Source organism: Zonotrichia albicollis, chromosome 1 (assembly GCF_047830755.1).
Source record: "Zonotrichia albicollis isolate bZonAlb1 chromosome 1, bZonAlb1.hap1, whole genome shotgun sequence".
Lineage (NCBI taxonomy): Eukaryota > Metazoa > Chordata > Aves > Passeriformes > Passerellidae > Zonotrichia > Zonotrichia albicollis.
Window position 1 is genome coordinate 145,413,554 of NC_133819.1, and position 24,113 is coordinate 145,437,666.

At 38.2% G+C, this 24,113-nt stretch overlaps 1 protein-coding gene across 7 annotated transcripts in view; it reads right to left on the reverse strand.

Moving 5' to 3' along the window:
* The window catches only part of ASAP1 (ArfGAP with SH3 domain, ankyrin repeat and PH domain 1), a 173,751-nt gene that overhangs the window by 16,650 nt on the left and 132,988 nt on the right, over positions 1 to 24,113 (reverse strand). For 6 of the 7 annotated variants that reach the window (XM_074556998.1, XM_026790224.2, XM_026790227.2 and 3 more), the window contains 9 exons: positions 22,995 to 23,158; positions 21,333 to 21,466; positions 20,196 to 20,287; positions 19,457 to 19,643; positions 16,965 to 17,050; positions 15,305 to 15,420; positions 13,052 to 13,119; positions 10,530 to 10,637; positions 8,959 to 9,187 (listed from right to left, as the gene is read on the reverse strand). In XM_074556998.1, coding sequence (XP_074413099.1) covers positions 8,959 to 9,187; positions 10,530 to 10,637; positions 13,052 to 13,119; positions 15,305 to 15,420; positions 16,965 to 17,050; positions 19,457 to 19,643; positions 20,196 to 20,287; positions 21,333 to 21,466; positions 22,995 to 23,158 — 1,184 coding nt within the window. The remainder of the gene's footprint in view (positions 1 to 8,958; positions 9,188 to 10,529; positions 10,638 to 13,051; positions 13,120 to 15,304; positions 15,421 to 16,964; positions 17,051 to 19,456; positions 19,644 to 20,195; positions 20,288 to 21,332; positions 21,467 to 22,994; positions 23,159 to 24,113) is intronic. The other variant, XM_026790219.2, reaches the window with a different exon arrangement.

A 24,113-nucleotide genomic window follows, 5' to 3' on the forward strand; every position in this document is an offset into this window, starting at 1 on the left:
GAAAGACATAAAAATATGCCTACAAATTTTCCTTTCACTTTCAAAATAGGATTTTTAGCTAGAGAAGATTTTCTCTAAGTATTTTTTCTTTTTTTCTGTAGATCAAATACATCAAACTATGCATTCCAAAAGCAATGCAAATTGTTGTATATGGTACGAATAGAATAAACATCAGAGAAGTCCTTTCTGGGACTGAAATTAGATATTTCATGGTAGCATTGCTTGTAAGAGCCTGTGCAGTCCACCCCTACCCTTAAATACTTTTATTTCCCTCTGATTTAATGCTGGCACAAGTATCATTCAACACAATGCATGTTTTACACAATATGGGAACAGACAGGGCTTGAAAGACAAAATAACCCAGTGGGAAGACAAGAGTTGTTCCTAATCAGCTCCAGCACTGACCTTCACAAAGGTCTCTGCCAAGCAGCTCGGGGAAGCAGAGCTGGCTGCAGATGGCAGCGAGGGGACGAGTGCTGGAGTCAGCTGCCACCACTGCCCAAGAAATGTCCTGTAACACTTTCTGCAGCAGCTCTGGAGCCAGAACAGCTCCAGGGGCTTTGTTGTTGGGCTGCTTTTTGTTAGTTTGTGGGTCTGTTGGTTTTGTCTTGTTTTAATCTAACCAATAACTCAGACTTCACTGCAGTCTTCACTTGCCATAAGTTTTCACGTCAGACAGCTTTGCCATGAGTCCAGATAAATGCAGAAAATCGACATAAAACTTTAAAAGCAAAGTCTATTTATACCTGAAATTTCAAGTCTATTGTCAGTCTGTTTTTTAGCACTGTAGAACCAACTTGCCTATTTTTGAAAAGCTACCTTATTTGAACAATATTTTAGAAAAAACTTTCATTTAGTTACTTGACATATATCTTACCACAAAACTAGAGCTGCTTCTTCAAAAACATTTATGAATATTCTCTATAGGCAGCCTGGAAATGATCAATACCTGAAATCCTTCCCAAATTATTATAGATTATAGAAATATTTAAATCAGTGAGAAATAATATTTGCTAAAATTCTTTAGGTGAAACATTTAACACTGACAAAAGTAACTTCAATGATTCTATAAGCATTAGTCTGTTTGTCAGATATTTTCAGCAGGTGACCTCTCTCTTTCTTATAAACAGAAAAGAAAAATTTAATAGAATTGCCCCTAACAAGTCAATAATTCAATTTATTCTCTTCCAGATTCAGTCCTGGAAGGCCTTCTGCTATGCAGGAGAATCTCTCAACCACAAGCCCAGCAGAGATTTTGGGCCTTAATTAATTGGCTACTTTTGTAAATCAAATTATATATTTTGCAACTATTCCTCTCAATTTGCTTCCAAGTTCACAAAGCCATTAACTGACAAGTCAAATACCAGTGCATTTAATGGTTGTTCCCCAGTTTGCATCCTCACCCTTTCTCAATTTAATTTCTCCTTTGAGCTTAAGAAAGCAAGACAACTTAAACTGTGCATTGAGATGTTTCTGAAAAAAACCCAACTTTTCTCATTCTAAATTTTGATTGACGATGCCTTAAACTCCTGCAAACTCCTAATTCTTTATTTCAGAAATACGAATAAAATTTGATTCGTGATGTAATGGGAATGCATCTAGGAATGGCAAGGGGGCAGGAACAGTCAGTATCCGGTGCTAACAGTGAGGTAACTCTTGAAGCAGTGGCGGTCACAGCCGGGCTGTCCCTTGTCCCTGTCCCCCAAGCACCGTCTGTCCCCGGTCTGTCCCCTCTCTGTCCCTTGTCCCCGTCCCCCAAGCACCGTCTGTCCCTTGTCTGTCCCTTGTCTGTCCTGTCTGTCCCTGTCCCAGTGCCCGCAGTGTCCCAGCGCGTGTCCCAGCGCCCCCTGGCGGCGGCGGAGCGCACCGCACCCGCCGCTCACAAACCGCCCAAAACGGGCTCAGAGCGCCAAAAGGGGAGGAAAGGCATTGAAACACTACTGTATTTTTGCGCTTATTGCAAAAATTCAGTTTCAGACATGAAGTGAAACTGGTGCTTTTAATTGCCAATAAGAGGGAGAAATCTTCTCTACAAAAATAAACTGTAGTAGAATTTTTAAAACCCCTTAAATTAGGTCATATGGCATGTTTTAGATTTCACATGAGTTATACATATCCAGACATTACTGAGGAGGTGCAAAAAATACCTTCACAGCTTTCAGAAGTCCCCATGGCATACAAAAGTGACAGGGAAAAGGTGTTTAAGATATTATTACAAATCATACTTTCAGACTCCTAGCTTTTGTTTCTGTACTAAACTCACCGAAGAAATAATTACGAATACAAAGTGTCATACACTGATGATTACATGGCTGAAATACAAAAATAACTTATGGACAAATAAAAACAAAATAAAGGAAAACTTCAAAACATCATTTCAGAAAGAGGTATAAAATGACATCATGCTTTGAATAAAGAAAACATAGGCAAAATGCTTGAATCAAAATCATTTTATGAAAACAACTGCTGAAATAATACACGACCTGATGATGTATGAACTGTCTGTATATTTATTATAAAATACACAGTATCATGGAGTCACTTAGGTTGGGAAAGACCTTTGAGATCATTGAGTCTGTCACTGCCAATCCTCCCCTAAACCACACCTCTGCCGCTGTGCCTTTGGGATTCCCTTCTTAAGGCATGTCCTGGATTCCTTTTAGACTGTCTCCCAGGGGACTCTGGTCAGCCAGGCTCCTAAACAGGCCCAAGTCTGTCCCCTGGAGGTGCAAGGTGGCAGCTCTGCTGATCTCCCCCTCTTACTTGTCCGAGAATTTGTGATTCCCTGTGCCTCAGACACCCTCCATTACCCTCAAGTCCTTCTCTCTCCACAAGCAGCAGGTGTTCTGCTGGCTCCCTCACCAGCTGAGTGGCAAAGTTCTCTTCCACTCACTCCAGACACATCCTGGACATTCCTGCCCCATGAGAACCAGGGCCAGCAGTTGTGAGACTTCTCCCAGGTGCTGACAGGGTATCTCATCTGCCCCTCCATCCTGGGTGGGTGCTCTCTAACAGATCCCACCAGCACATCTGCCTGTTGGCCTTTCTCTGGTTCCCACCACCAAACACTCGACCCTACTGCCACCCTCATCCAGCTCAGACACTCAAAACAGTCCCTAACCTACAGGGCTGTCCCACTGCCCCTCCCTCCCTGCCTGTCCCTCCTGAAGGGTTCACAGCCATCCATCACAGCACTCCAGTTGTGTGAGCCATCCCAGAGCTGCAGTTTTCCTCAAGCACAATGGCTTCCAGCCCCTCCTGTTTGTTGTCTGTGCTGTGTGCAGGGGTGTGGATGCACTTCAGTTGGGATATTGATCCTGACACATTTTGGGGGAGAAGCCCTGATTTCTACAAAAGTGTTTGGAGGCATTTCTATGCCTTACATCTCATGAGCCCAAAGGCCCTCACTGGCACACACACTCCCTCAAACACTGGTGTGGTGCCCTAGGGCTACCTTGAGCAAGCCTGGTTTTGCCCCTTTCCCCTCTCTAATGTAGTTTAAAGCTCTTTCAGTGTGCACTGATAACCCAGTGGCAGATGCCACTGCTCCCTGCTCAGGCTGGCAGTCACACCCCTTCCTGCATGCCATTCCATGCAAATTCCCATCCCAAGTGCCACACCATGCCCTAGCACTGTTTGTGGTGCTCTCCAGGAGTTCCTTCACACATGTCTGGGCTGGGCCCTGTTGCCCCTGGCCATGTCCCCATTGTTGCTGTGCTGTCACAGCTGCTGTGGCTCCTGCAGCTTTCTCACTGCCCAGGCTAAGGAATCCCTCCTGTGCTGGGACCAGGGCTGCTCACCTCAGCAACTGCACGTCTGTGTGCATCCACATAGATATTCACATAAATGTGTGTGTAAAACCAGCAGCTCAAAACAATTCCTGTGTGATATTCTGAACTATACAAGGCTAGGCTAGGTATATTTAAGCAATTATCAGAGCAGTTACTAGATCAAAGCTATTTTGTGATTTTAGCAAGGCAGCAATTGAGCCAATCATTTCCTCTCCTCATCCAACAGATGTCTTAATCATGATTTATCACATAGTTCAGAAGTTCACATTTTGTAAAGGACATTTTCCTAACACAAGCAAAAAACCAAAAGCCAAAAAGAAAATCCCAAAAAACCTGGCCCAGAAGTTTTTCCTTTTCCTTCTGTCAGCTTTCTTTTCCTCAGTTACTGGAAAGCAAATGCTTACAGAACTGTTATCAAGTTTTATCTCTTTTTCATATTACAAAGTTCAGGCTTTCATGTGTAAATAGACCAAATAATCTCAAAATTATTGTACTAAGGTAAATAACTGGATAAGATGTGCAATTAGTAGTACATTGCCCTTTAGGGTTTGTGCAGTTAGTATAGTAACAATTTATTTGTGTACTTGTGAAACCATGCAAAGCTGCTGCCACTCAATCAAGAAATGGTGGGTTTAGAGTGTAAAAACTTCATGTGTAATTTTTTTTTACCACTTAATGAGACATAGGGGGAAAACACAGAATTCCTGCTAATGGTAGAATGGACACTGCAAAGGAAAGTAACTTGAATTAAAAATAGCATTTTCATTAACAAGTGTTGCTATCCTTATTTTTAAATTTCTCATGAGTGATTTATTGCACACATATTACTAAAAGCTTTTTCAGTTAGTCTTACCTAATATCATATATTTTCAGCACTGAAAATAAGAGCATAATTAAAGACAAAATGATCATGATCACTGTGAATAAGAAAGCTAAGAATATACGTTGATTCAACATTAGTATTTGAAGTACATTAGATAATTAGTGCTTAAAAAAGGTTCAGTTTGGAAAGAAAAGATAAAAGTTATACTAAAGAATTTTGTGTTTTGGGTTGATTCAGAAATAGAAGAGCCCATGAAACCAGCAGTCATCAGCTAGTCTGCCCTTCCTATTATGGTATTAAAAAATACAAAGTCTTTATGGATTAAGTAGCATTATTTAATCACAATGTGCAACACATTTATAAGAATATTTAAAAAGTCTCCAAGTATATGCAAGAGAAGTATAGAATCCTGCAAGCATTCAGAAGAAATAGGATGACCTCAAAGGCTGAGATAATGGAAATGAAAATAAATACATTTGTTCTATAAATTAAGAACTTCAGTTACAAATGAGTAGAGACTGTGTAATGCCTGCTATGCCACAGTATGATACAATCAGGAAAAAAAAAAACCTAGGACCAAAGGATTCTTTGATGTGGCATTTCCAGTAGAAACAGCAAGTTTTACTGCTGTCCCGACACTTCCAGCCAGTTGTATTTCAGAAATCTGATTTAAACAGCAAAGGTACACAGAAGAGTTAGTGTGATAAAAGGATAACTTGAACCCCAGGAGAATGAAGATATTCTTCAATCAGATAAGGTAAAATACCCTTGGTTTGTTTAGTGTAACACCCCACACATGGAGACCTGTAGGATTTCCATCCTTTTCAGGACCTTGGCACAGCCACCAGCCACAGAAACACCTCCAAAGCCAAAGGGCAATGCTGGTACATGTACAAAGTAACTTAGTGAGCCCAAGAAGATTCCTCATCCTGTGTGCAAGGCAGTCAGACAACTTCTAGAAGCTACTAGCAAATTCAAATAAACTGATTTGGTTAGAAATTGAGTGTGATGTAGTGAAGGAGCAGATGATATGTCTGTGTCTGCAGTGCACTGGAACCACAAAGGGAGTGCCTTTGGGTTTAGGTACCTCATGTCAGAGCTGAGACAGTGAAACTGTGCAATCTTGTAAGTGTTGAAGATCCAAATTAACTTCATGATACAGAATTTATCCCTGATCTCCATGCTCATCTGGGATAAACAGGCAGAATCACTAAAATCAATTTGCTTTCAGCTGAGGTGAAGGAAACCTGAATTAGACTGTCTAACATTCCTGCAAAGTTAGTTAGCAACATTACCCCTACACTGGATTGGCAATGAAGGTTGTGCAAAGTTTTATTTAGGTACTGAGGCAAGTCATGGAATTACATAAATACTGATTTTTTTTTTTGAAAGCTTTTTGTAAAACTATAGGCAGAAGACCTGCTAGATGTCTGGAGCCATAATACAGGTATAAGTTGAAAAGAACAATGAAAAAGATGATTTTGAGAATAATACAGGCTAAAGATTTGACTGAGAACAGAAGTAAGCTGACCCTAAATAAGCTTAGATAAACTATTGGAAAAGGCACAGAGTTGTTGGCTCAGTGGCTCAGGCAGCCACTGCACTCCTTCTGTACTTTTCATTCTGTTAGGATTACCTAAACCTATAGCAGAGATAACAGCAAGTAAGATGTATCCACAAATGAGACTGTGGGAGAAAAATACATGAAGGTTCCAGCATTTTTAGGAATATTTTGAAAAGCTATCAAATGAAAAATCTGGGCATGAGTTATGTGGAGAAATTTAAAACCTCCCCATAACCCTTCCTCCAACTATTGTACCTATAAAAATATTTTTTAGCCAGCATGTCCACTGAAAACCATGAGCAAGAGTGATGTGCCTGATGTAAATCACTTTAAACTCCCCTCCTCTCCCCAACACAACTTCAGTGGATGGTTTCCTGATCACTCAGCAACTCCACAGAGCTTTGCCACCCAGAACTTCACTGGGCAATGAAACAGAGGGCTACAGGGAAGGTTTTTTTTTTTTAAATAAAACAAGTTTTGGAAAGACAGTTTCATCTGCATGTCCCAAAGGATGAAAACTTATGAAACTTAAAAATTGTCTGCCTCCTTGTAAAATGCAGATGCACCTGCTATCCCTTCCCTGAAGGCTCCATGTCCTAGCAGGGGCCCATGCTATCTGCCAGGGGCTCACAGCAGCACAGGGACAAAGATCAGATTGTTTTCTGACAGAAGGTAAGCTTAAATTTAAATACACATTCAGTGCTTTTGTTCCTCTTGTTTTTTAGGGAGCTTAGTGAAAAAAGTAACACTGTGTTTTCATATAATCTTAAACACAAGATATTCAAATGAACTTCCTAAACAAAAACACACATCTGACAAGTAAGGTTGTGTAAACTTCAATGAAGGGATATATACTCTATTACTACTCATCCAAAATAGGAGAATAATGTACAGGTTTATGTTTTCCTACTGAAAGAAAATTGACTGTCTCAAAATTCAGATGTGTCAACATCAGAGGTGTCAACATTTTTATATGGAAATGAAGAGTCTCTGCTTCATTTTCTTTTAAATAATCTGAGAGCTGGAAGAGGGGAGATAACAAGGAGCAGCACAGTTTAAATGAACCATAAGTGCATCTGAAAATGATGCAACTACAGCAACCTTTCCACACTGATGAATTGTCCTATGCATTTGTTACTTTTTTCCCCAACTTTTAACACAGGCATGTATACAACAGAAGTTTCTAGTTTCATAGTATTGTTGAGTGGATATCAACCAAAACTCCACTCCAGAATCACTCAGAGACTGTAGAATTTCAGAATGTTTGAAGCAGAGAAGCACAGTGACTTTAATGTAACAGCAGTTCAATACAACCTCTCTGACTTACCCTGTGAATCTGACATTTTCCACTCTGATGAAGCACTTAATGTTACATTAGAAGGCATTTTTGTGATATTATAATATTATTTCATTGTGATATAAATAAGGATTTCTTTGCATAACCTCTGACATGAAAACACATGAAAACTCAATGCCTCAATTCTTTCTGAGTAGCTTTGGTGTTGTGTTGATTCCTTGTTTAGGAACAACTGGGAAAATGACTAACATTTCAGAAACCAAAATACATACTTAGAATGAAATATAAATATGAACATTCCCCTTCCTGGAGAAAAAGACAATTTTCTAGGTAAGTCTGTAGGAGAGCTCCACTATATACTGACAAAGAAATAAAGTTCATTAAAATGTGTTGAAAGCTGACAACATACTAAGCAATGTGTACAGATACCAGACACTTCATTAACCTTCTTCAGGAAATGAGATGCATGATTAATTTCCAAGTCTTGCAAGTTTATGACCAAAAAAAAAAGTTATCCTAGGTCATGAGGGAACATCTAAGCCAGTACACATTGGGTTTGCAGTGAAAAATCCATAGCAGACTGTGAGCATGTAAAAGGGATGGGAGACTGGAAGGAAAAAGAAGAATCTTGTAATGCCAACAATCAGGTTGACACAGTAAAGTTACAAGGAATACAACTGAGTCCCCAGGGAAACAAGGGTTACAAAATCTCATGTGAAAAATGCAAACCCTGGCAAAATCACTTTGCCTCATAATGGGAAACAAACCTGTTTAAAAGAGAGCCAAGGGATCCATTTGAAAGTTGCCAGTACATGACAAAGACTGATGGAACAGTAGTGCTTAAGCACAGCATCTGAACCATGATGCCAGCACTGTCCTGTGTCTTTTACTCTTTCACATATTGGTGAGACCATCTCTGCATTTTTCCTAAACAAAGTCAATTACCAGGTGAGAAATTAAGCAGTGCTAACAAAGAGGAGCAGCAGCATAACTGCTGAAGTGCTAAACTTTACTGTAACCCTCATCACAACTAAAGATTTCTCTAACAAGTCTACTGTAAAAACACAATTTATCAATTTCTAAATTAAACATGTAAAAAGGAATTAAAGGTTTCTTTGTCCTACAAAGTAGATCTGCACAAATTATAATACAGCAAAAAGTTTTGTTCCATAAAAATATCCTCCAAACTTGAAGATTAGAGATATCTAGGTCAAACCATCACAATCCACTGCAGCTGCAAGTCTCATAAAATTAAGTGACTTAATTTAGCAGAGTATTAGTTTATTCCTCACCCATTCATGTTCAGTGTTATGAATGAGTCTATTACAAAGTGTCTCCAGGTCTTCTAAGTTTAGAACACGCATTGTACCACACTACTGCATCAATAAGAAGAACACTCTGAAACACTGCAATGTCCTTGGTTAAAGGAAGGGCAACAGTGTTAAAATCACTGCTTGCAAGTGTGGTTTGGAGAGAGACTTACCTTTGCCAGCATTTCTGGGAGGAAGAGGAGGAGCATCAGACGTTGGAGAGGTGGGTGAGTCTGTGCTTGCAGAAGCAAAGATCTGGTTGGTAAAGGCTCCATAGGAGAGTCTTTGCTTGTCTCTGGGAGTGCTAAATGAAGGGTGAGTCAGTTTGTCTTGGGGAGAAATGCTTGAAGAGTGACAAAAGCTTTGGGGTCTTGGAGATCTTTCCTTTTTTATAGGACTAGGCTGTGAATAGAAAAACAAAGATGATACAGCTGTCTAAACATTAATTATACTTAGTATGTTTGGAAAATAGCATACCAGAACATAATATAGTGAACATGAGTTTTTTTCTTTGTTGGACAAATAAACCCCACTCCTCCCTTTTTCAGCAATTCAACCTGAAGGGTCCTCTCTTCTAAATGAAAATTATGATTGTACCATCATCAACAAATCATCATGAACACAAAATTAGAATTAATGTTAAAGCAGGAAATACACACTAATAATATACTAAATAAAATGCCAATAAAAGCCTGGGAAGTTTTAGAATTTAAGAGCAATTCAGGGAATACAGCACATTACTCAGACTAGACAATTATCCTCAAGTATCAAGTATATTACCCCACTGAAGCCTAGTAAAGATGAGCAAACACTTTTGACAGATCAGATTTATTTGGTCCCTGAACTAGTAATATAATCCATGATACAGCTCTTTTTAAACACATCTAATTGCTCTTTGAAGAAATTTTACACATTAGTTTTTGCCTGCTGTACGTTAATGGGTGCATATGGAGCACGATCTGTTTCCCTGCAGCTCTGGTTCAGGTTATTATCTCCAGCACAGCATCTCTCATCTTCCAGAGGCTCCTCATACAGATGATTATTTTGTTCTCTGCTGTCCTTGAGGACATGCAAATTACTTTGGTTTCTGAATTTTTCAGTCCCAAGTGTCACAGAAAATGAGAAGTTGTCCACACTTCTTTCTGCGGCACTCATATAAAATAGGAGAGGTGTATTCGCATTTATTGCAGAAATAGAGCACACAGTAATTAACTGACTTGCTAAAGTAGGACACTGAGGCTAATTTTTCACATGCTGTAGGATGGCAATTATTCTATGCCCTCAAGTTTTGCCTTTCCATTACTTCTTAAAAAAAAAAAAAACAGGAATAAATAGCACAGCACGGTTTGTGAAAAATAGAGTTATTTATTGAATAACTAGGTTTTTAATTAATTTATGGAAAAAAATTAAGTATGTAAGCTTTGGATTTCCTCCAGCTAAAATTTAACAGCTTAGAATTCTGAAGAAGATAAAGCAACAAAATAGCCAAGATTTGCTGATTTATATTATACTGTATGTCTTGTCAAAGTCAAACTTCTGAAGCAGCCCATAATAACTAGGTTGTCAAAGTATATTCAAAAAGCACTTAGGCAGTCTATAACACAGGCCTCAGAATTAGGGTTTTTTCCCCCCAAAATATCTGTAAGAAAAGAAAGGCTGAAGTGGGTCTCTAATTACCATTTATTTCCAGGGAGCAGAGCTGCTGACAGTTTTTTGCAAGGCTCTATCAGAAATTTCCACTCACCTTATCATCCAAGTCATCATCACTCTCATCGATCTCTTCCTGCCGAAGATTCCATTCGTACTCCACGTGCACGTGTGGGTTTAGCTTTCCTGCCTTGGCTTGAGAAAGCTGAAAGAAATAAAAAGTCTTGATAAAGTACTTGCTGTTCTTTTGGTGTTACCTAAGTTAGCTTTGTAATGGTAAGAAATAAACTGGAGTATTTAGAAGTTTAAAATTATTCCAGGGCAATCACACAAACACCCTTCATTTGTTTGAGGTACAGAAAAACAATTAAAAGGCAAAAAGGAAAGATTTTCTCAAAATGGGCAGAAGCCGCCATGTTTGACAAGCAGTTGAAAAGATGACATGAAGAGAAGGTATATGCACAAAAGCAGAATTTATCTGGAGCCCTCCTTTCCAGAATGGAAAGGCAAAACCTATTTATAAATTTTGGTACATACATCTGCTGCCCCATCAAAATCACAATCCTTGTACTCGAATCAAATGAAAAGATATTTACTCTTCATTTAGATATTTTACCTCTCTCTCTCCCTGGATGAGGCCAGTATGTCTTAAGCACAAAATTCCTTGACTTTGCCAGCCCAGATAATGTATTTCACATTCTTTAAAAAAAACTACCTCAATGATCAGCAAAAAAACCTAGTAGAGCAGTTTATGGTTATTCTGAGGACATAAATTCTCCTTTTCAATGCCTAGATCTTCCATCACTATTTAGTCCTTCACATTCTTTAAAATGTAGTCTCCTTGATAGTAGTTGATTCAGGAGTGCCTTTAACCATCTTCCTGAAATAAAACTTGGAATAAAGACAGTATTTCCAATATGTTATGTAAGTATTCATGAACCCACTTGAATTTAATTACACAGTTAAGACTCCAGTTATGCAATAGAAATGAGTTTAGTACAGCTATCTTAATGCAAACACCTAGTTATTTATCTTGTACTTCTTTACTGCCCACAGCAAACAGGGTGCTCATTCATGTTTCTTTTTCACTCTTAACTCATTACTGCTTTTGGAAAAAAATGCAGAAATATTTTCCTCTTCAAAAATTAGAAAAAAAAAAAAGAGAAAAGGCATGATGCTCTATGAGAGTTAAGTGAAATAATCAGTGAGGTATTCATGGAATTTGGATCACTACAACTAAACGATTAACTGCTAGATAAGCTCACTGATAACATCCCCTTGGCTGTTTGTTCTGTAACACAGCCAGTTGGTCCACATTAATGGCACATGTAACTTTTGAAAAGGGATACTATAGAGAAAAAAGCAATCCATCCCAACTGTGTGCTGCACAGGTGATCTGCTCAATCCAGCTGACAGAATACTCAAACCACTGGAAAAACAGCACCTACTTACACAGCAGACATGGCATTAACTGAGAAGTCAGTCCCACCTCATCAACCACAGCAAAATGCTGACTTGCATCCCCAGAAACATGGAAAATTTCTTTGATTTGTGAAGGACAAGGTCTTTTGATTATTCAATAATTAATTCATGACAAGAACTTTCAGTTGTCACAGGAAAGGCATTAAAACTACCAGCTGCAGAGCAAAAGTAGATATCCTCAGATCATCAAAGTTAGAAAAAAGAAGAAATTGAAATAAGTGGCAAGTGTTTTGTAAATTCTCCTGGTTTTGTCCTAAATGTGAAACTGCCACGCTACTTAGGCTTTTTAATGCCTTGACAGCTATTCAATTCACTTGCCTACTAAATGCAGCTGGAGGCACCTTAGAGGGCCAAGAACAAACGAACTTGTTGGTCTGATGTAAAATCCTTACCGCTGGCTAAATGCTTCAAAGAAGTACCTGGGAAATTCCTTAACACCTTTAATTCTTGAACACCAATAATCTTTTTGGTGTCTGTTAACATCCCTCACACATTCGCAAAATTCCAGGAGGTTTTTGCTTTGATCATGCTCAGTAGAGGGACAAAGTCCCACAGAAGCTGGTGTTCTACATCTTTTTATACTTCAGCTTCCAGACATTACACTTAAGCTTCTTTCTCCTTTCAGGATGGTAATTTAAAGTTGCTTCAATTCTCCTTATAAAAAGACTTTCACCATCTCTGAACTATCTATCCTGTTAAATAATCTGAAAAAAGCCATAGCAGGAAAAGACAAACAAAGATCCCAACCTAAAAGGTCTTGACAGCTTTAAAATTATAGTGGTTGTTTAGTACTCCTGATATAAAAGCCTTTAAGAAGAACTTTTGAGGTGATGAAGCCCAAATCTCCTTAAATGGTGTATTTATTGACACATCTGACTCTCCACTACTTAAGTCTTCAAAACCACTGGTTAAAATAACTAATACTGCCACTAGAAGAAAGATCATTTTCTTAAACTGTTACAAAGAAAATTACTGCTGTGTTTTAGCTAAGAAAACAGTCACCTGTGGTAGGGCCTTCAGATCAACACACAGCCAGCTGGCAGCAATACCATGTGTGAGATGCAATGGTAATGATATATGAAGTAAATCACATTTTTAGAGCAAACATTCCCCTTTGCCCTCAGGCTTGGTTCTTACCAGTTCCTCACACTGGACAGCTTTCAGTCTCTTTGCTGTGTCCAGAGCCGTCTCTCCAGCTTGGTTTACTACAAAATTAACAATACAAAAAAGAGCAATTCTTTGAGATGTTGTAAGAAACAATTTATTGAATTTCACTGCTGGTAGCACAGTAACTCCTACAGGTGATCAAAAATGTCTGTTTACTCTCTAGCAGCTACAGCTCTTTAAGATTCCACTCCAAGCGCTCATGCATTTCATGTATCATCAGGTTCTTCCTGAACAGCAGCATCTGCTGCAACGATTCCCAAATCCCTCCCAACCATCCTAGCAGAGAACACAAAGATATTTGGTCACCTCAATCTCCACTCAATGCCTTTGCCAATAAAACTCTTAACTCAATAAGCAAGAGAAGCAAGCAGGCAGGGTAAAATAGCTCAAAGAAGAAAACTAATTCTAAGATTTATAAAAAAGAAAAAAAAAAAAGGTTAAATGTTGATCCAAGCAGATTTTACTTTGATTAATGTGTAGAGGCTTGAAGCCTTAATTTGAAGATATTCGAACAAGAATAAATTTAAAACTTTCTAACTTTGTCTTTATCAAAGCTATAAAATGGTTTACAATTTAAAATAACACCTGGTAAGAAAGAAGGTGATATCTGAGGCTGCTGGGAGGTCCTCAGGCACAGCATCTAATGGAATACTTCCCAGATGCTCAGTAGCAAGCCTCAGTAAACAAAAACAACTCCCACATCTGCTGTGGATAAACCCTAGGTAAAATGTACTCTCCCAGTACATCAGTAAATGCCATGGAGGTGGAACAGAGAATGCTCCACAGCACATCCAGATTGTAAAGCACTTCTGTGATCAGGAACTGAAAATGATCAAACTGAGATCTATAATGTCAGTGTGAAATGTTGCACAGAGAATGCCAGGTAGGAATACTAGAATTTACAAAGCAGTCCTCTAGAAAGGCCTGTGACTTTGAAATAATTCAGATCCCTAAAAAAAGGATTTACTTATGGAAAGATCTATCAGAGATGGTTTAATACGAAGAGGAATGAAAACATAGTACTTATGTGAAGTTAATACCTAGACAGCTTTTAAGTATATACCTCTTATTTCAGGGTCTGTCTGAGATCACTCAAGTTCCTATGTGAGATCACACAAAAAAAACAACAAAAGAGCACAACACCCTCTTTCCCACAAAAAAACCCTCAAAAAACAAGGGACCAAAAAGGTGTGAACACTCCTCAGGCATCTACCTAAGAGAAAGTTCAATGGAAGGACCAATAAAGGACTTAAACTTGTTCAGATGGTTTTCCCATTGTAACTACCAAAAATGGTCACATTAAATTCTTTGAGTTGTGATAATATTGGAATATATTCTAATAGCCTATAAAAAGGCAAAGGAAAGCAGTCACTTCTGCCACTAAACTATGAACTTCAATTTATACAGTAATACAGTAGTTCTTTACCAGGCAGTGGAGGAAAGTAATGGTGATAAAGAAAAAGGGAGAAATAAAATCCAGTTTGCATCAGCTGTTAAAAACCTTCTCTCCTATACCACTAATTCATTGAATGTAAATGTTTTACAGACATGCTGATCACATTTAACTCCTGGGCCTAACTAGCTGGATTCATGGGATGCCTTCCTAACTCAGGAAAAATGGCATCAGCTCTCTCATCTGCCTTTCAGCTTCTCTTTGCACCTACCTGTGAGACAGGAGTAACACCTGCTGTACCTGTACCAGTTCATTTGCCATAATGGCATACCAAAAGTTTGATTGAAAATGGAACCTCTGCTCAGTTAGGATAATCTCTTGTTCTCTGGATGGTCTCCCCTCCCTAATCAGTGGCAGTGTTGGCTGGGATGAAACCACAGCACCAGCTGCCATTGATATCAACAGAAGAATGAAGTGCTGTGCACATAAAGCCCACATACCTAAGAGTGGAATTAGACATGTAAGTTCTAGCATAAACAATGAACCTAAATTCCAGGCAGTTTAAAATGGGTCAGAAATAGAACTCTGAACTCTGCTTAGGGTTTGCCATTAGTATTTCATATTAGACATTTTTGTCATTATTATCTTCTAAGAATTCAATTTCTTAACTGAATGTTTCCTTTATGCTTGCTGTTGACAAGGTCCTCATCTTTCTACCACAGTTTTATTTTAGAAGTTTACTTACCACAGAAAAATAAACAAAAGTGGCTAAAATAATGAGAAGAAATTTTAGGAAATCTGTATTTCCTGGTTTTAAATAATGAACTTACCTAAATCAATAGTTGGCTTCCCCCTCAAAAGCAATTTCAAACACTCAGGCTTATTATATATACTGCAGTAGTGTAGAACTGTATTACCCAATGCTGTTTGTTTGTCCAGGTTTCCACTAAAAAAAAAAAAACAACAAAAAAACAAATAATCAAGAAGAGTATAGTAGCTGTGCTATTCATTTCAGATCTAGCATTCATATAAATAAAAAAATTACTGGACAAATATGAAGTAGGACAAAAAAATTAAATCAAACATTGCTTTCAAAGACTATTAAGAATTCTTCCAAGAACACTGGAAATACCTGAACTGTGATTGAAAAGGACTGAAAATCTACAGATGCTCCTTCAAAAAACTAAAGACATGAAACTCAGAGACTCAGGCCTCTCTAAGGTCATGCCAGTTGCCACTTCACCATAATTCTTTTTTCAAACATGCTAAATTAGCCCAATAGAAATATCTGAATAATTCTGATACAGTTAAAATAGGTTAATAAATCCCATGCAGTCAAGGAACTATCAAGAGGGCAACTGTGAGAATGAGCAAAAGAGTTGTAAGAAGGAATATAAGGACAACACATTGACTTAGGGGAAAACACAGATGTGCAAAAGGGCTTAGAGGGTTTTTAAAACCTGTACTTCCTTCAGTTTTCAACTTTTAAACTCAGGTTTTTCAAAAACTGTTACTGACATTTTGGGAACAATCAAATATTTTCATAAACCAGAAAGCAAAGCTCAGGAGATGACAGCTTTCCCCAGTGTTACCCATATTAGACAGTAAGAGCCCACAGGGTTGTAAAGATGCTCCTAAATTTGAAACTGCCACAAAAAACCACACAGCAGACAGAAACTGCTATAACACACAAAGTTATAGCTGTCTGAAGAAACTATGAAGCTTCATAACAAAAACCCAAAAAAAAAAAATGTAAATAATCACCCAAAATTAAAAATAGTTTAATAAAGGTGAAAATAACAATTTGGGTTCCTAAAACATTTTTCAAATTATGATCTCAAACAGCTTGAAAATACTGGAATGTTATTTTTCATTTGTTACTTTAATAACACTCTCCTAAAATTTGCACTCACACTTTTCATTAAGGTCTTTTACTTCTATGAACTCATTCCTTGACGACAAAGAGCAACTCAGCCAATAAACGAGATGTTGAAAATTACTAACTAAGTTTATGCTCTCAATAGCTTTAATACAGTTTATGAACTATTGGAACACCTTTTTCAAAGTCAATCTAGCATCTGTTCATAATTTTCTGAGGAAGATCCTTGTTTTCTACTCTTAGAGTTCCTTTGCATGTGTCTTGTATTTGGAACATTTACCTGCCACCCCCCCCGTATCTGAACTATTTGTTTGCATGGCTTCATGTTGTCATGTGCTCTAAATCAATGTTCTCTCATGCACTACAGACTTTTGACTTTCATCCTAGTTTTATCTAACTGCTTTCAATGCTTTTAATGCACACATCTTTTCCTCTCCCTACTGATCAGAAGCACAAAGGTCAACTCAAAGGCACTAAACTATTCTTCTTTGAAACATATCTAAGGAGAAAGATTATAAGTGATAAGCAAACACCATCCAAGGCACTGCCAGGATAACTCTGAACACCCACAATTGTCATGTACAATTGAATGAAAAGTCAGCAATCCATACCAGTTTTGTACAAGGAAGTCAACCAGATGGAGAGAGGTTTGGTCAGCAGTCCGGACTGCTAAATGAAGTGCTGTTTCACCTGGCTCCTAAACACATGCAAAGGGAAGTTAGATTTCTGTCTTATTTCTGCAGAGCTTATGTGTCAAACCTATGAGATACATCTCATTCACTCTTTACAGTCTTTCAAATAAAAATATTAGGAAATGATGATGAAAATGATTATTGTCTTTTTTATCTCTAAAAGACACCACGTGCTTCAAAGGAAAATGGGATTACACTTCTGAGATCTCAGCTTTCCTAAACCAAATTTTCACTTTTTCCAGCTGGATGGAACAACCCTGAAGAGTCTTTAACCATTTTAGTTACCAGAACTGAAAGGGATCCTGTCAAGGAATACTGAGTAAATTTGCAGTACTTGCTGCTTTACAACAGCCTGGTGAGCACCAAGCAAAGTCACAACATGATTTCCTACAAAAACAGCATCACAAAAATCACAGTCCCACATACATTAAAACTCTTACAGATTGGCAGGACAGTTGAAGCTGGAAAGGATCTGTGAAGGTCATGTAAACCAATCTCTCTGTCCAAGAAGGGCCACTGAGGACCAGTTGCCCAGGACCATGTCCAGATGGCTCTGGAATATCTCAAAGGACAGAGACTCCACATCCCTGGGCAGCCTGTGCCAGTGTTTGGTCATTCTCACAATACAAAAAGGTTTCCTGATGTTCAGAGGGCACCTCCTGTGCTCCAGTCTGTGCCAGTGTCTCTGGTCCCATCACTGGGCACCACTGGGCTCCATCTTCTTCCCACCCTCCCTGCAGTATTTCCACACAATGATGAGATGTCCCTGAGCCCCTCACAGCTGAACAGCCCCAGATCTCTGAGCCTTTCCAGGTGCTCCAGGACACATTTGTGGCCCTTCCCTGCATTCTCTCCAGCCTGTCCAAGCCATTCTTGCTGTGGGGTGCCCAGATCTGGGCACAGCACTGCAGCTGTGGCCTCACCAGTGCTGAGTGGAGAGAAGGATCACTGCCCTTCACATTCTGGCCACGTGTCCCCACTGTCACCTCTGCCACAAGGGCACCCTGCTGGCCCAGGTTCACCTTGGTGTCCATCAGGACCTCCAGGGCTCTTTAGGCAGAGCTGTGTGGTTCCCAGCACAAAGTTGGTGCATGGGGCATTTCCCCCATAATAGAGGGCTTCTCCTTGTTTAACTTGAATTGAATAATACTTTATTTTCTATACATTTCATATGCATTAATGCATTGAAATAGAAACAGAAATGTTGTTTATTTCCATTTAAAAGTTGCATGAGAAGTTAATGAAACCTAAAGTTAGATTAACTCCTATTGATCATAAAGGACAATTTAAAAAGCATATTACAGTATATATAATTCTAAGTATGGACTTTTTTATGACTTAGAATTAAATGGACTTTAATTCTAAGTCATAATTAAAAAATATTATTTTATTAAACCTCAGAGAATTTACAGAGGAGAATGCTGCTATAAATGTCCTAACTGCAAACCACATTTCAGTTGGGGCTCATACCTTTCTAGATATCACAGCTTGTAACAGCTGGGAAGACTGAGGAGCTAATTCTGTGGAAACTGCAGTGGATGACAAATACAGAAAGCTGACCTTGCAGTCAGAGAATTTGAAATGTGTTTGCATGATAAGCACTCTGTGATAGCTCAGGTGCTGAGACTATACTGAACACAGACAGCCACTGTGTCCTTTGCCAACTTAGCTATTTTCACACAATTTCTTGAAAACAACCTCTGACATGTCTCCAGGTTGGGAGAAAGCATTGCTGAGCAAGTGGTTACATGGCATCAATTATCTATTATCAATAAAAACAGGCAACTTTGCTCATGATTAACACTTGTCCATGGCTAATTGAGGTCAACCTGGACTGATTTTTCCAAAAACTGTTGCTGATTTCAGAAGGAAGATCAAGTACTCATATCTTGATACACACACACACAAAATAATCTTCCAGGTTGAAAGAAATTGTATTTCTGTAAATGTCTCATCAGAAGCTGCAAAGTCATCAGATTTATTCTTTCCTTGTCCACAGTAAACAGAGACTTGCAGACACTTAGTAAAGTGTTCCTCCAGCCACTGTTTTAAAAGCAGGCATGATACTGTATGTGGGACCAGGTGTCCCTGGGCAATCAACTCTATTCTTTGGGACTTTTCTAAAAGAGACACACTGCAGAACAGGTGCTTTTAAACACACTGTAGTGGCACCAAAACAGTGTATGATATCACTACTGCATTTCACACTCCTTTAGACCAATTGATGATGAAACATAAAGTGCTCTTTTCCCTCCCCACAAGGATGCAACATTAGGGAAAGAAAGAAAGACAAATCCCATCATTTTCATTTGTCATTTCTTACGTTTTATCTCCTAAAGCAGCAGTCCCAGATCCTGGGCATTTTACAAATACACAATTTAAAATAGTAATTGTTTACCTGATGAGCTTACCTGTCCAGGCTCCAGCAGTGGCTCCATTAGCTCTACCCCCTCTGCATAGACTTGAATTAGTGCAAGTAAATCCCTGGATTTGACAGCCTCAAGTAATTCACTCAGTTTAGCTGCTGCAGATGCACAAGTCTTCCTAGAGAACTTATGATCTACATATTTAGCAGTGATAAATTCTTTACGTGCAGTCCTGCGGGGTGTGAAAATAGAGCTTGCTTTAGAAATTTTTAGAAAAATGGGTCAATGATTATAATTTAAAATCACCTTGTCTAACTTGGAAGCTGAGAAGGGAAGAAGAAAACTACCTGATAAAAAGTGTGTTATTTATTGTTACACTGCATATCTTGCTTGCAAACAAGCCCCAAATATGGAACATTGTCAGTTTTATCCTATCTTCTTGTTATATACAAAAATTATTCTGACTGTGGAGACTAAGACCAGAGAAAAAGTAGAGCTAGTGCCACTTAGTTTATTATCTGAGGGTTTACTACAAAACTCAAAACCATTCAAGAGTCAAATAATGCACCTTGAAACCCAAACAAAGAGTTTTCTACACAGGGAAGCTGAGGAAGTAAAATGTGACTATATGACTGGAGACTGAACTTCTAAGAAGCTCCATAGAGGGAATAAAAACCTCCAGTTCAGCCATCCATGCCTTCCTCTGGCTTGGTTACTGTTTAAGACACTTTACATCACAGATAAATTCCACAGAAAACTTAAAGTTTTAAGATTCAATACTTACATATCACTTGATGGACTGGGTTTAGGTGAAGGACTAGGCAAATTCCCTTCCATAATATCATTAAAACTAGTATTTCCTACATTCTTGGCCAGCTGAGATAAGAAAAAGAATAAATAAAGTGAGGACTTTTGGGGTCTAACAGCAACCTAACAAGAGGACTATTAATGTGCATTTTCCACACAAATTATAAAAGATGGAAAACACAGGACTGAAAAATTAAAGTCCAATTATTACATGCAGATACAGAGCAATTAAAAAGAAAGAAAATGCTTCTATTATGCCAGAACTTGTACAATAGACTTCACAGTCACAAAATTATTTGCATTTCAAGACAATCTGCCTCCAACATGAAACCAGAAAGAGGAACCTGCAGTATGAACAGTGAAATGGTGCTGGTACATTGATCAGCAAGCTGCTTTGGGAAAGAAGTTCAGTCCTACTGAAGATCACACTTAGTAAAATTTGTTTAGATTACTAGTAACTTTGCAAAAAAACCCCCTATATTTTATGAAGAGAGAAAGTGGTGAAGGTGAACCAAATCCAGATCTGCCTCACATCATCTCTCAATTTTCCTTTACAAAATTTCTGTAACAAGTGTCTTCTCTCAGGCCAAACACAGCTAGGGAGATAAAACTACTGCAACTGTTTCTTTTTGACTTTTTTATATTTTTCCTTTGTTGGTTTTTTTTTGTACTCTCACATCATATTCCTTTCATAACTTCAATACTACATGACTTTATCCATCGAATTAAGATTCCTACAACATTTTTCTTTGAGAATTAGCTACAGTCATTCTCCATTGCCAAGTCAAATTAGCTTCATGTTTTAAATCACATGACCTTTTAGACTGCCATGATTTTGGGTCAAGATCAGCTATTGAGAGCAAAAATCTGATGGTACTAACTGCAATGGGTGTCAATACTCATTCTGCAACACCTCATGAAATGAGACAAGAGCATCAATAATATATAGTAATAAATAACCATGCACTTGTAAAATAACTAGAGAAATATGAAGAAAAATTCTGCAAAAGCACATTCCTTGAAAAAGTTTAACAGTAACTTGTACATTTTTGTGCTTCCTCCATATATGTCAACATTTGACTAAAAAATCCCAATAGAAATTAAAGAAACTTACCAAGAGTTCAGACGTTCCTAATTTGTCTAATTCCAAAGACTGGATTCGAGAAATATGGACACCCATTTCTCTGTGTATCCCAGAACACTCAATGCAGGTTAAAATGCCCAAATTAGTCGAAAGCCATGTTGGATCTGCACAATTGGAACACAAAGCATTTAATCAAAGTCCAAGAAAAGGTTTGCAATGGTGGTAAGAGATGTGTTCTGAAATTATTTCTTATTTAATATTTCAAAGAATGAAAATAAACTAAGAACATTCCATACTTTTCTCCAAACACTAATTTAACCAGAAATTGCTACCAATGGAATGCAGTATTTCAGATTTAGGAACAGACCCAAAGGCATTGAATTTAGACTTACTAATTCATACTGCATGAATGTATTTCAATACATTTTGTATTTGTTTCCTGTACAAATTAATTCCTGTTTTTAAAAGTAACAGATCTCCTAAATTTGACAACCTCTGAAGTTTTAAAATTTACTTCTTAAGCTTTAAATAGTCCTTCATAAAAGATTAATCATAGTGCTTTCCAGTATGTAAAACAGCAGAATGTTGTAGAAAATTTGAGGAATGCTGGCTAGTCCAGGAAAAAAAAAATCTTTTAAAATGGTGTCATGGAGGAGATCTGCATGTAATATTAGAATAGATTTTATACTACGAATGCTACATAGGAAGCATGACCAGTTTTTAAGGAAAAGAAAAAGCTTCAGACATACTTTGTGCACAAATTAATCACTTCCTTGACTTTAAATACTAACTGCTGAAGCATTAAGCCAAGAGTTTTAAAGCAGCAAGCTGGAGTACAGAAGCTTAAAACTTTACTACAAATTGAAAGATGAATGAGAACTGTAATCTGAAGTTTCTATAGCTTTACATAACGAAATAATTGAATGAACTGGTTCCAGGATTTGACATAATTATATCCCAGTTTGTAATTTTATCTAGCTATTTCAAATTTGGATCAGTTCTGCATTAGTAAGCATCTGCAAGACACACACAATCTACTTAGTTCAAAATGAGTATCACCTTCTTGGAGTGTCCCTTTGATGAGAAAGCTGCAGTAGCTGCCAGCTCCCACACCAGCTCAGTCCTGCTTGACCAGCTGCCCCTTCTCAAGCTCTGAGTGCCACATAACTGACCTGTAACTCTGTACTTCTGAAGATATTATCTGATAGGATTTCAACTCTGGCTCTCATTCTTTGCACAAGACTACTTATTCCACCTCTGAAAACGATGCTGCAACTCCAGTAGTCTCATGCCAAGATAAAGCCTCAGAGCAAGATCCTGGCCAGGTCAATTTTTCCACAAGCATTGTCTAAATATTACTCACTTCTACTTAGTAGCATGCACAGGATCAGTGATGCCAAGCAACTTCCATTCAAGTGCAACAAGCATCTAGACACAGTGCAACAAGAACAGTTCAAACTCCAGAGGGGCTTGAACTGCTGGAAGTAAGCACAGACAACACACAAAAATATTTTAGTGAATTAAATGGAACTAACGTAGGAAAGTCATATTTGTTCTTTTAAAAACAGGTTGAAGACTGAGAAACATCACTTAGAAAATGAGTTTGCACTCTACAAACACTTCTTTGAAGAAATTACTTTGCTCCCAACAAGAAGCATGATGAAGCATGACGACATGAACAAATGGAGATACCTGGTGAGCCACAATCACAACAGACTTCATTGCCGGGCAATCTCTGTATGTCATCAATAATGGCTTTTGTCAGATCCTCTAAACTGTTTTCACCTGTGCTCTGCTCTCCACGGAATGCCATATTTAATGCTTCTTCTTTGCTGTTAGTCAACACTGATATCCATCTAGCACAAGATAAAGACCTCAATGAAGATCTGCATTTGCAAATACATGTTAATCTATAGACTGTAGAAATCTTGCAAGGAACAAAATACTAGTGGGACTACAGGGAAGGACTGTATTGTGGAAGAGAATGAGGAGGGGAAAAAGTGAGAGACAAAAATGAAAGATTTGAAAAAAGTAAGAATGAGAAGAGAGAAATAGTCTTAATTCTAACTTCCCTTTGGTGAACAATTTTAAAGCCAAGTTCTCAGGTTCCTCAAATAAGTAGAAGTTGTGGAAGAGAATGGGGTAATTAAGCTCCTGTAAATTTAACTGCTTTAAAAGATGCCCAAAATCTTCTTAGAGTCTCCTTCCTGGAGAAAATGATAACCCCTGCTTTCTCCAGCATGCATCTTTCTCTTCACAGAGGAAACAACAAGCGCCCTGGTGCATGGGTTGATGTCTAGTTGCCTTTCAAATTCAGGTCTCTGAGCACTGACCAGAGTCAGACTGCAAAGCCCAAAAAATGACAACTGCCATGGCAACCAGGGGGTGAAGGATGACAGGAGAAGAACAATACCAAGAGCCAAGATCAAACTTTAGGAGCAACAGCTGAGTGCAACAAATCAAGACTCTTTGATGGTATCTCAGACAATTTTTCCTCCCCTCCCAATCACTCTGCAAGTTGTTGCTTCCACATAATGTTTTAATTAAAAACAAACAAAACCCCTTCTCAGCAGCTGCTGTGTTCCATGTGGAAGTACAGAGCGGAAAGCAGTTCCACTAAGGACCAAGCAGTGCTGCTAATTTAGAAAAAAAGAGCAAATTAAAAAAGAAATCCTCAGAAATAGTGATTTTAGATTATTTAGATCCACTGCAAATATTTTATTTTTTTAAATGCAGAAATGTTGTAAATTGGCAGTGTCCTCAATGCATTTCATGTTTACAATGTCCTGCAATCATTGGTCTTCTGAAATA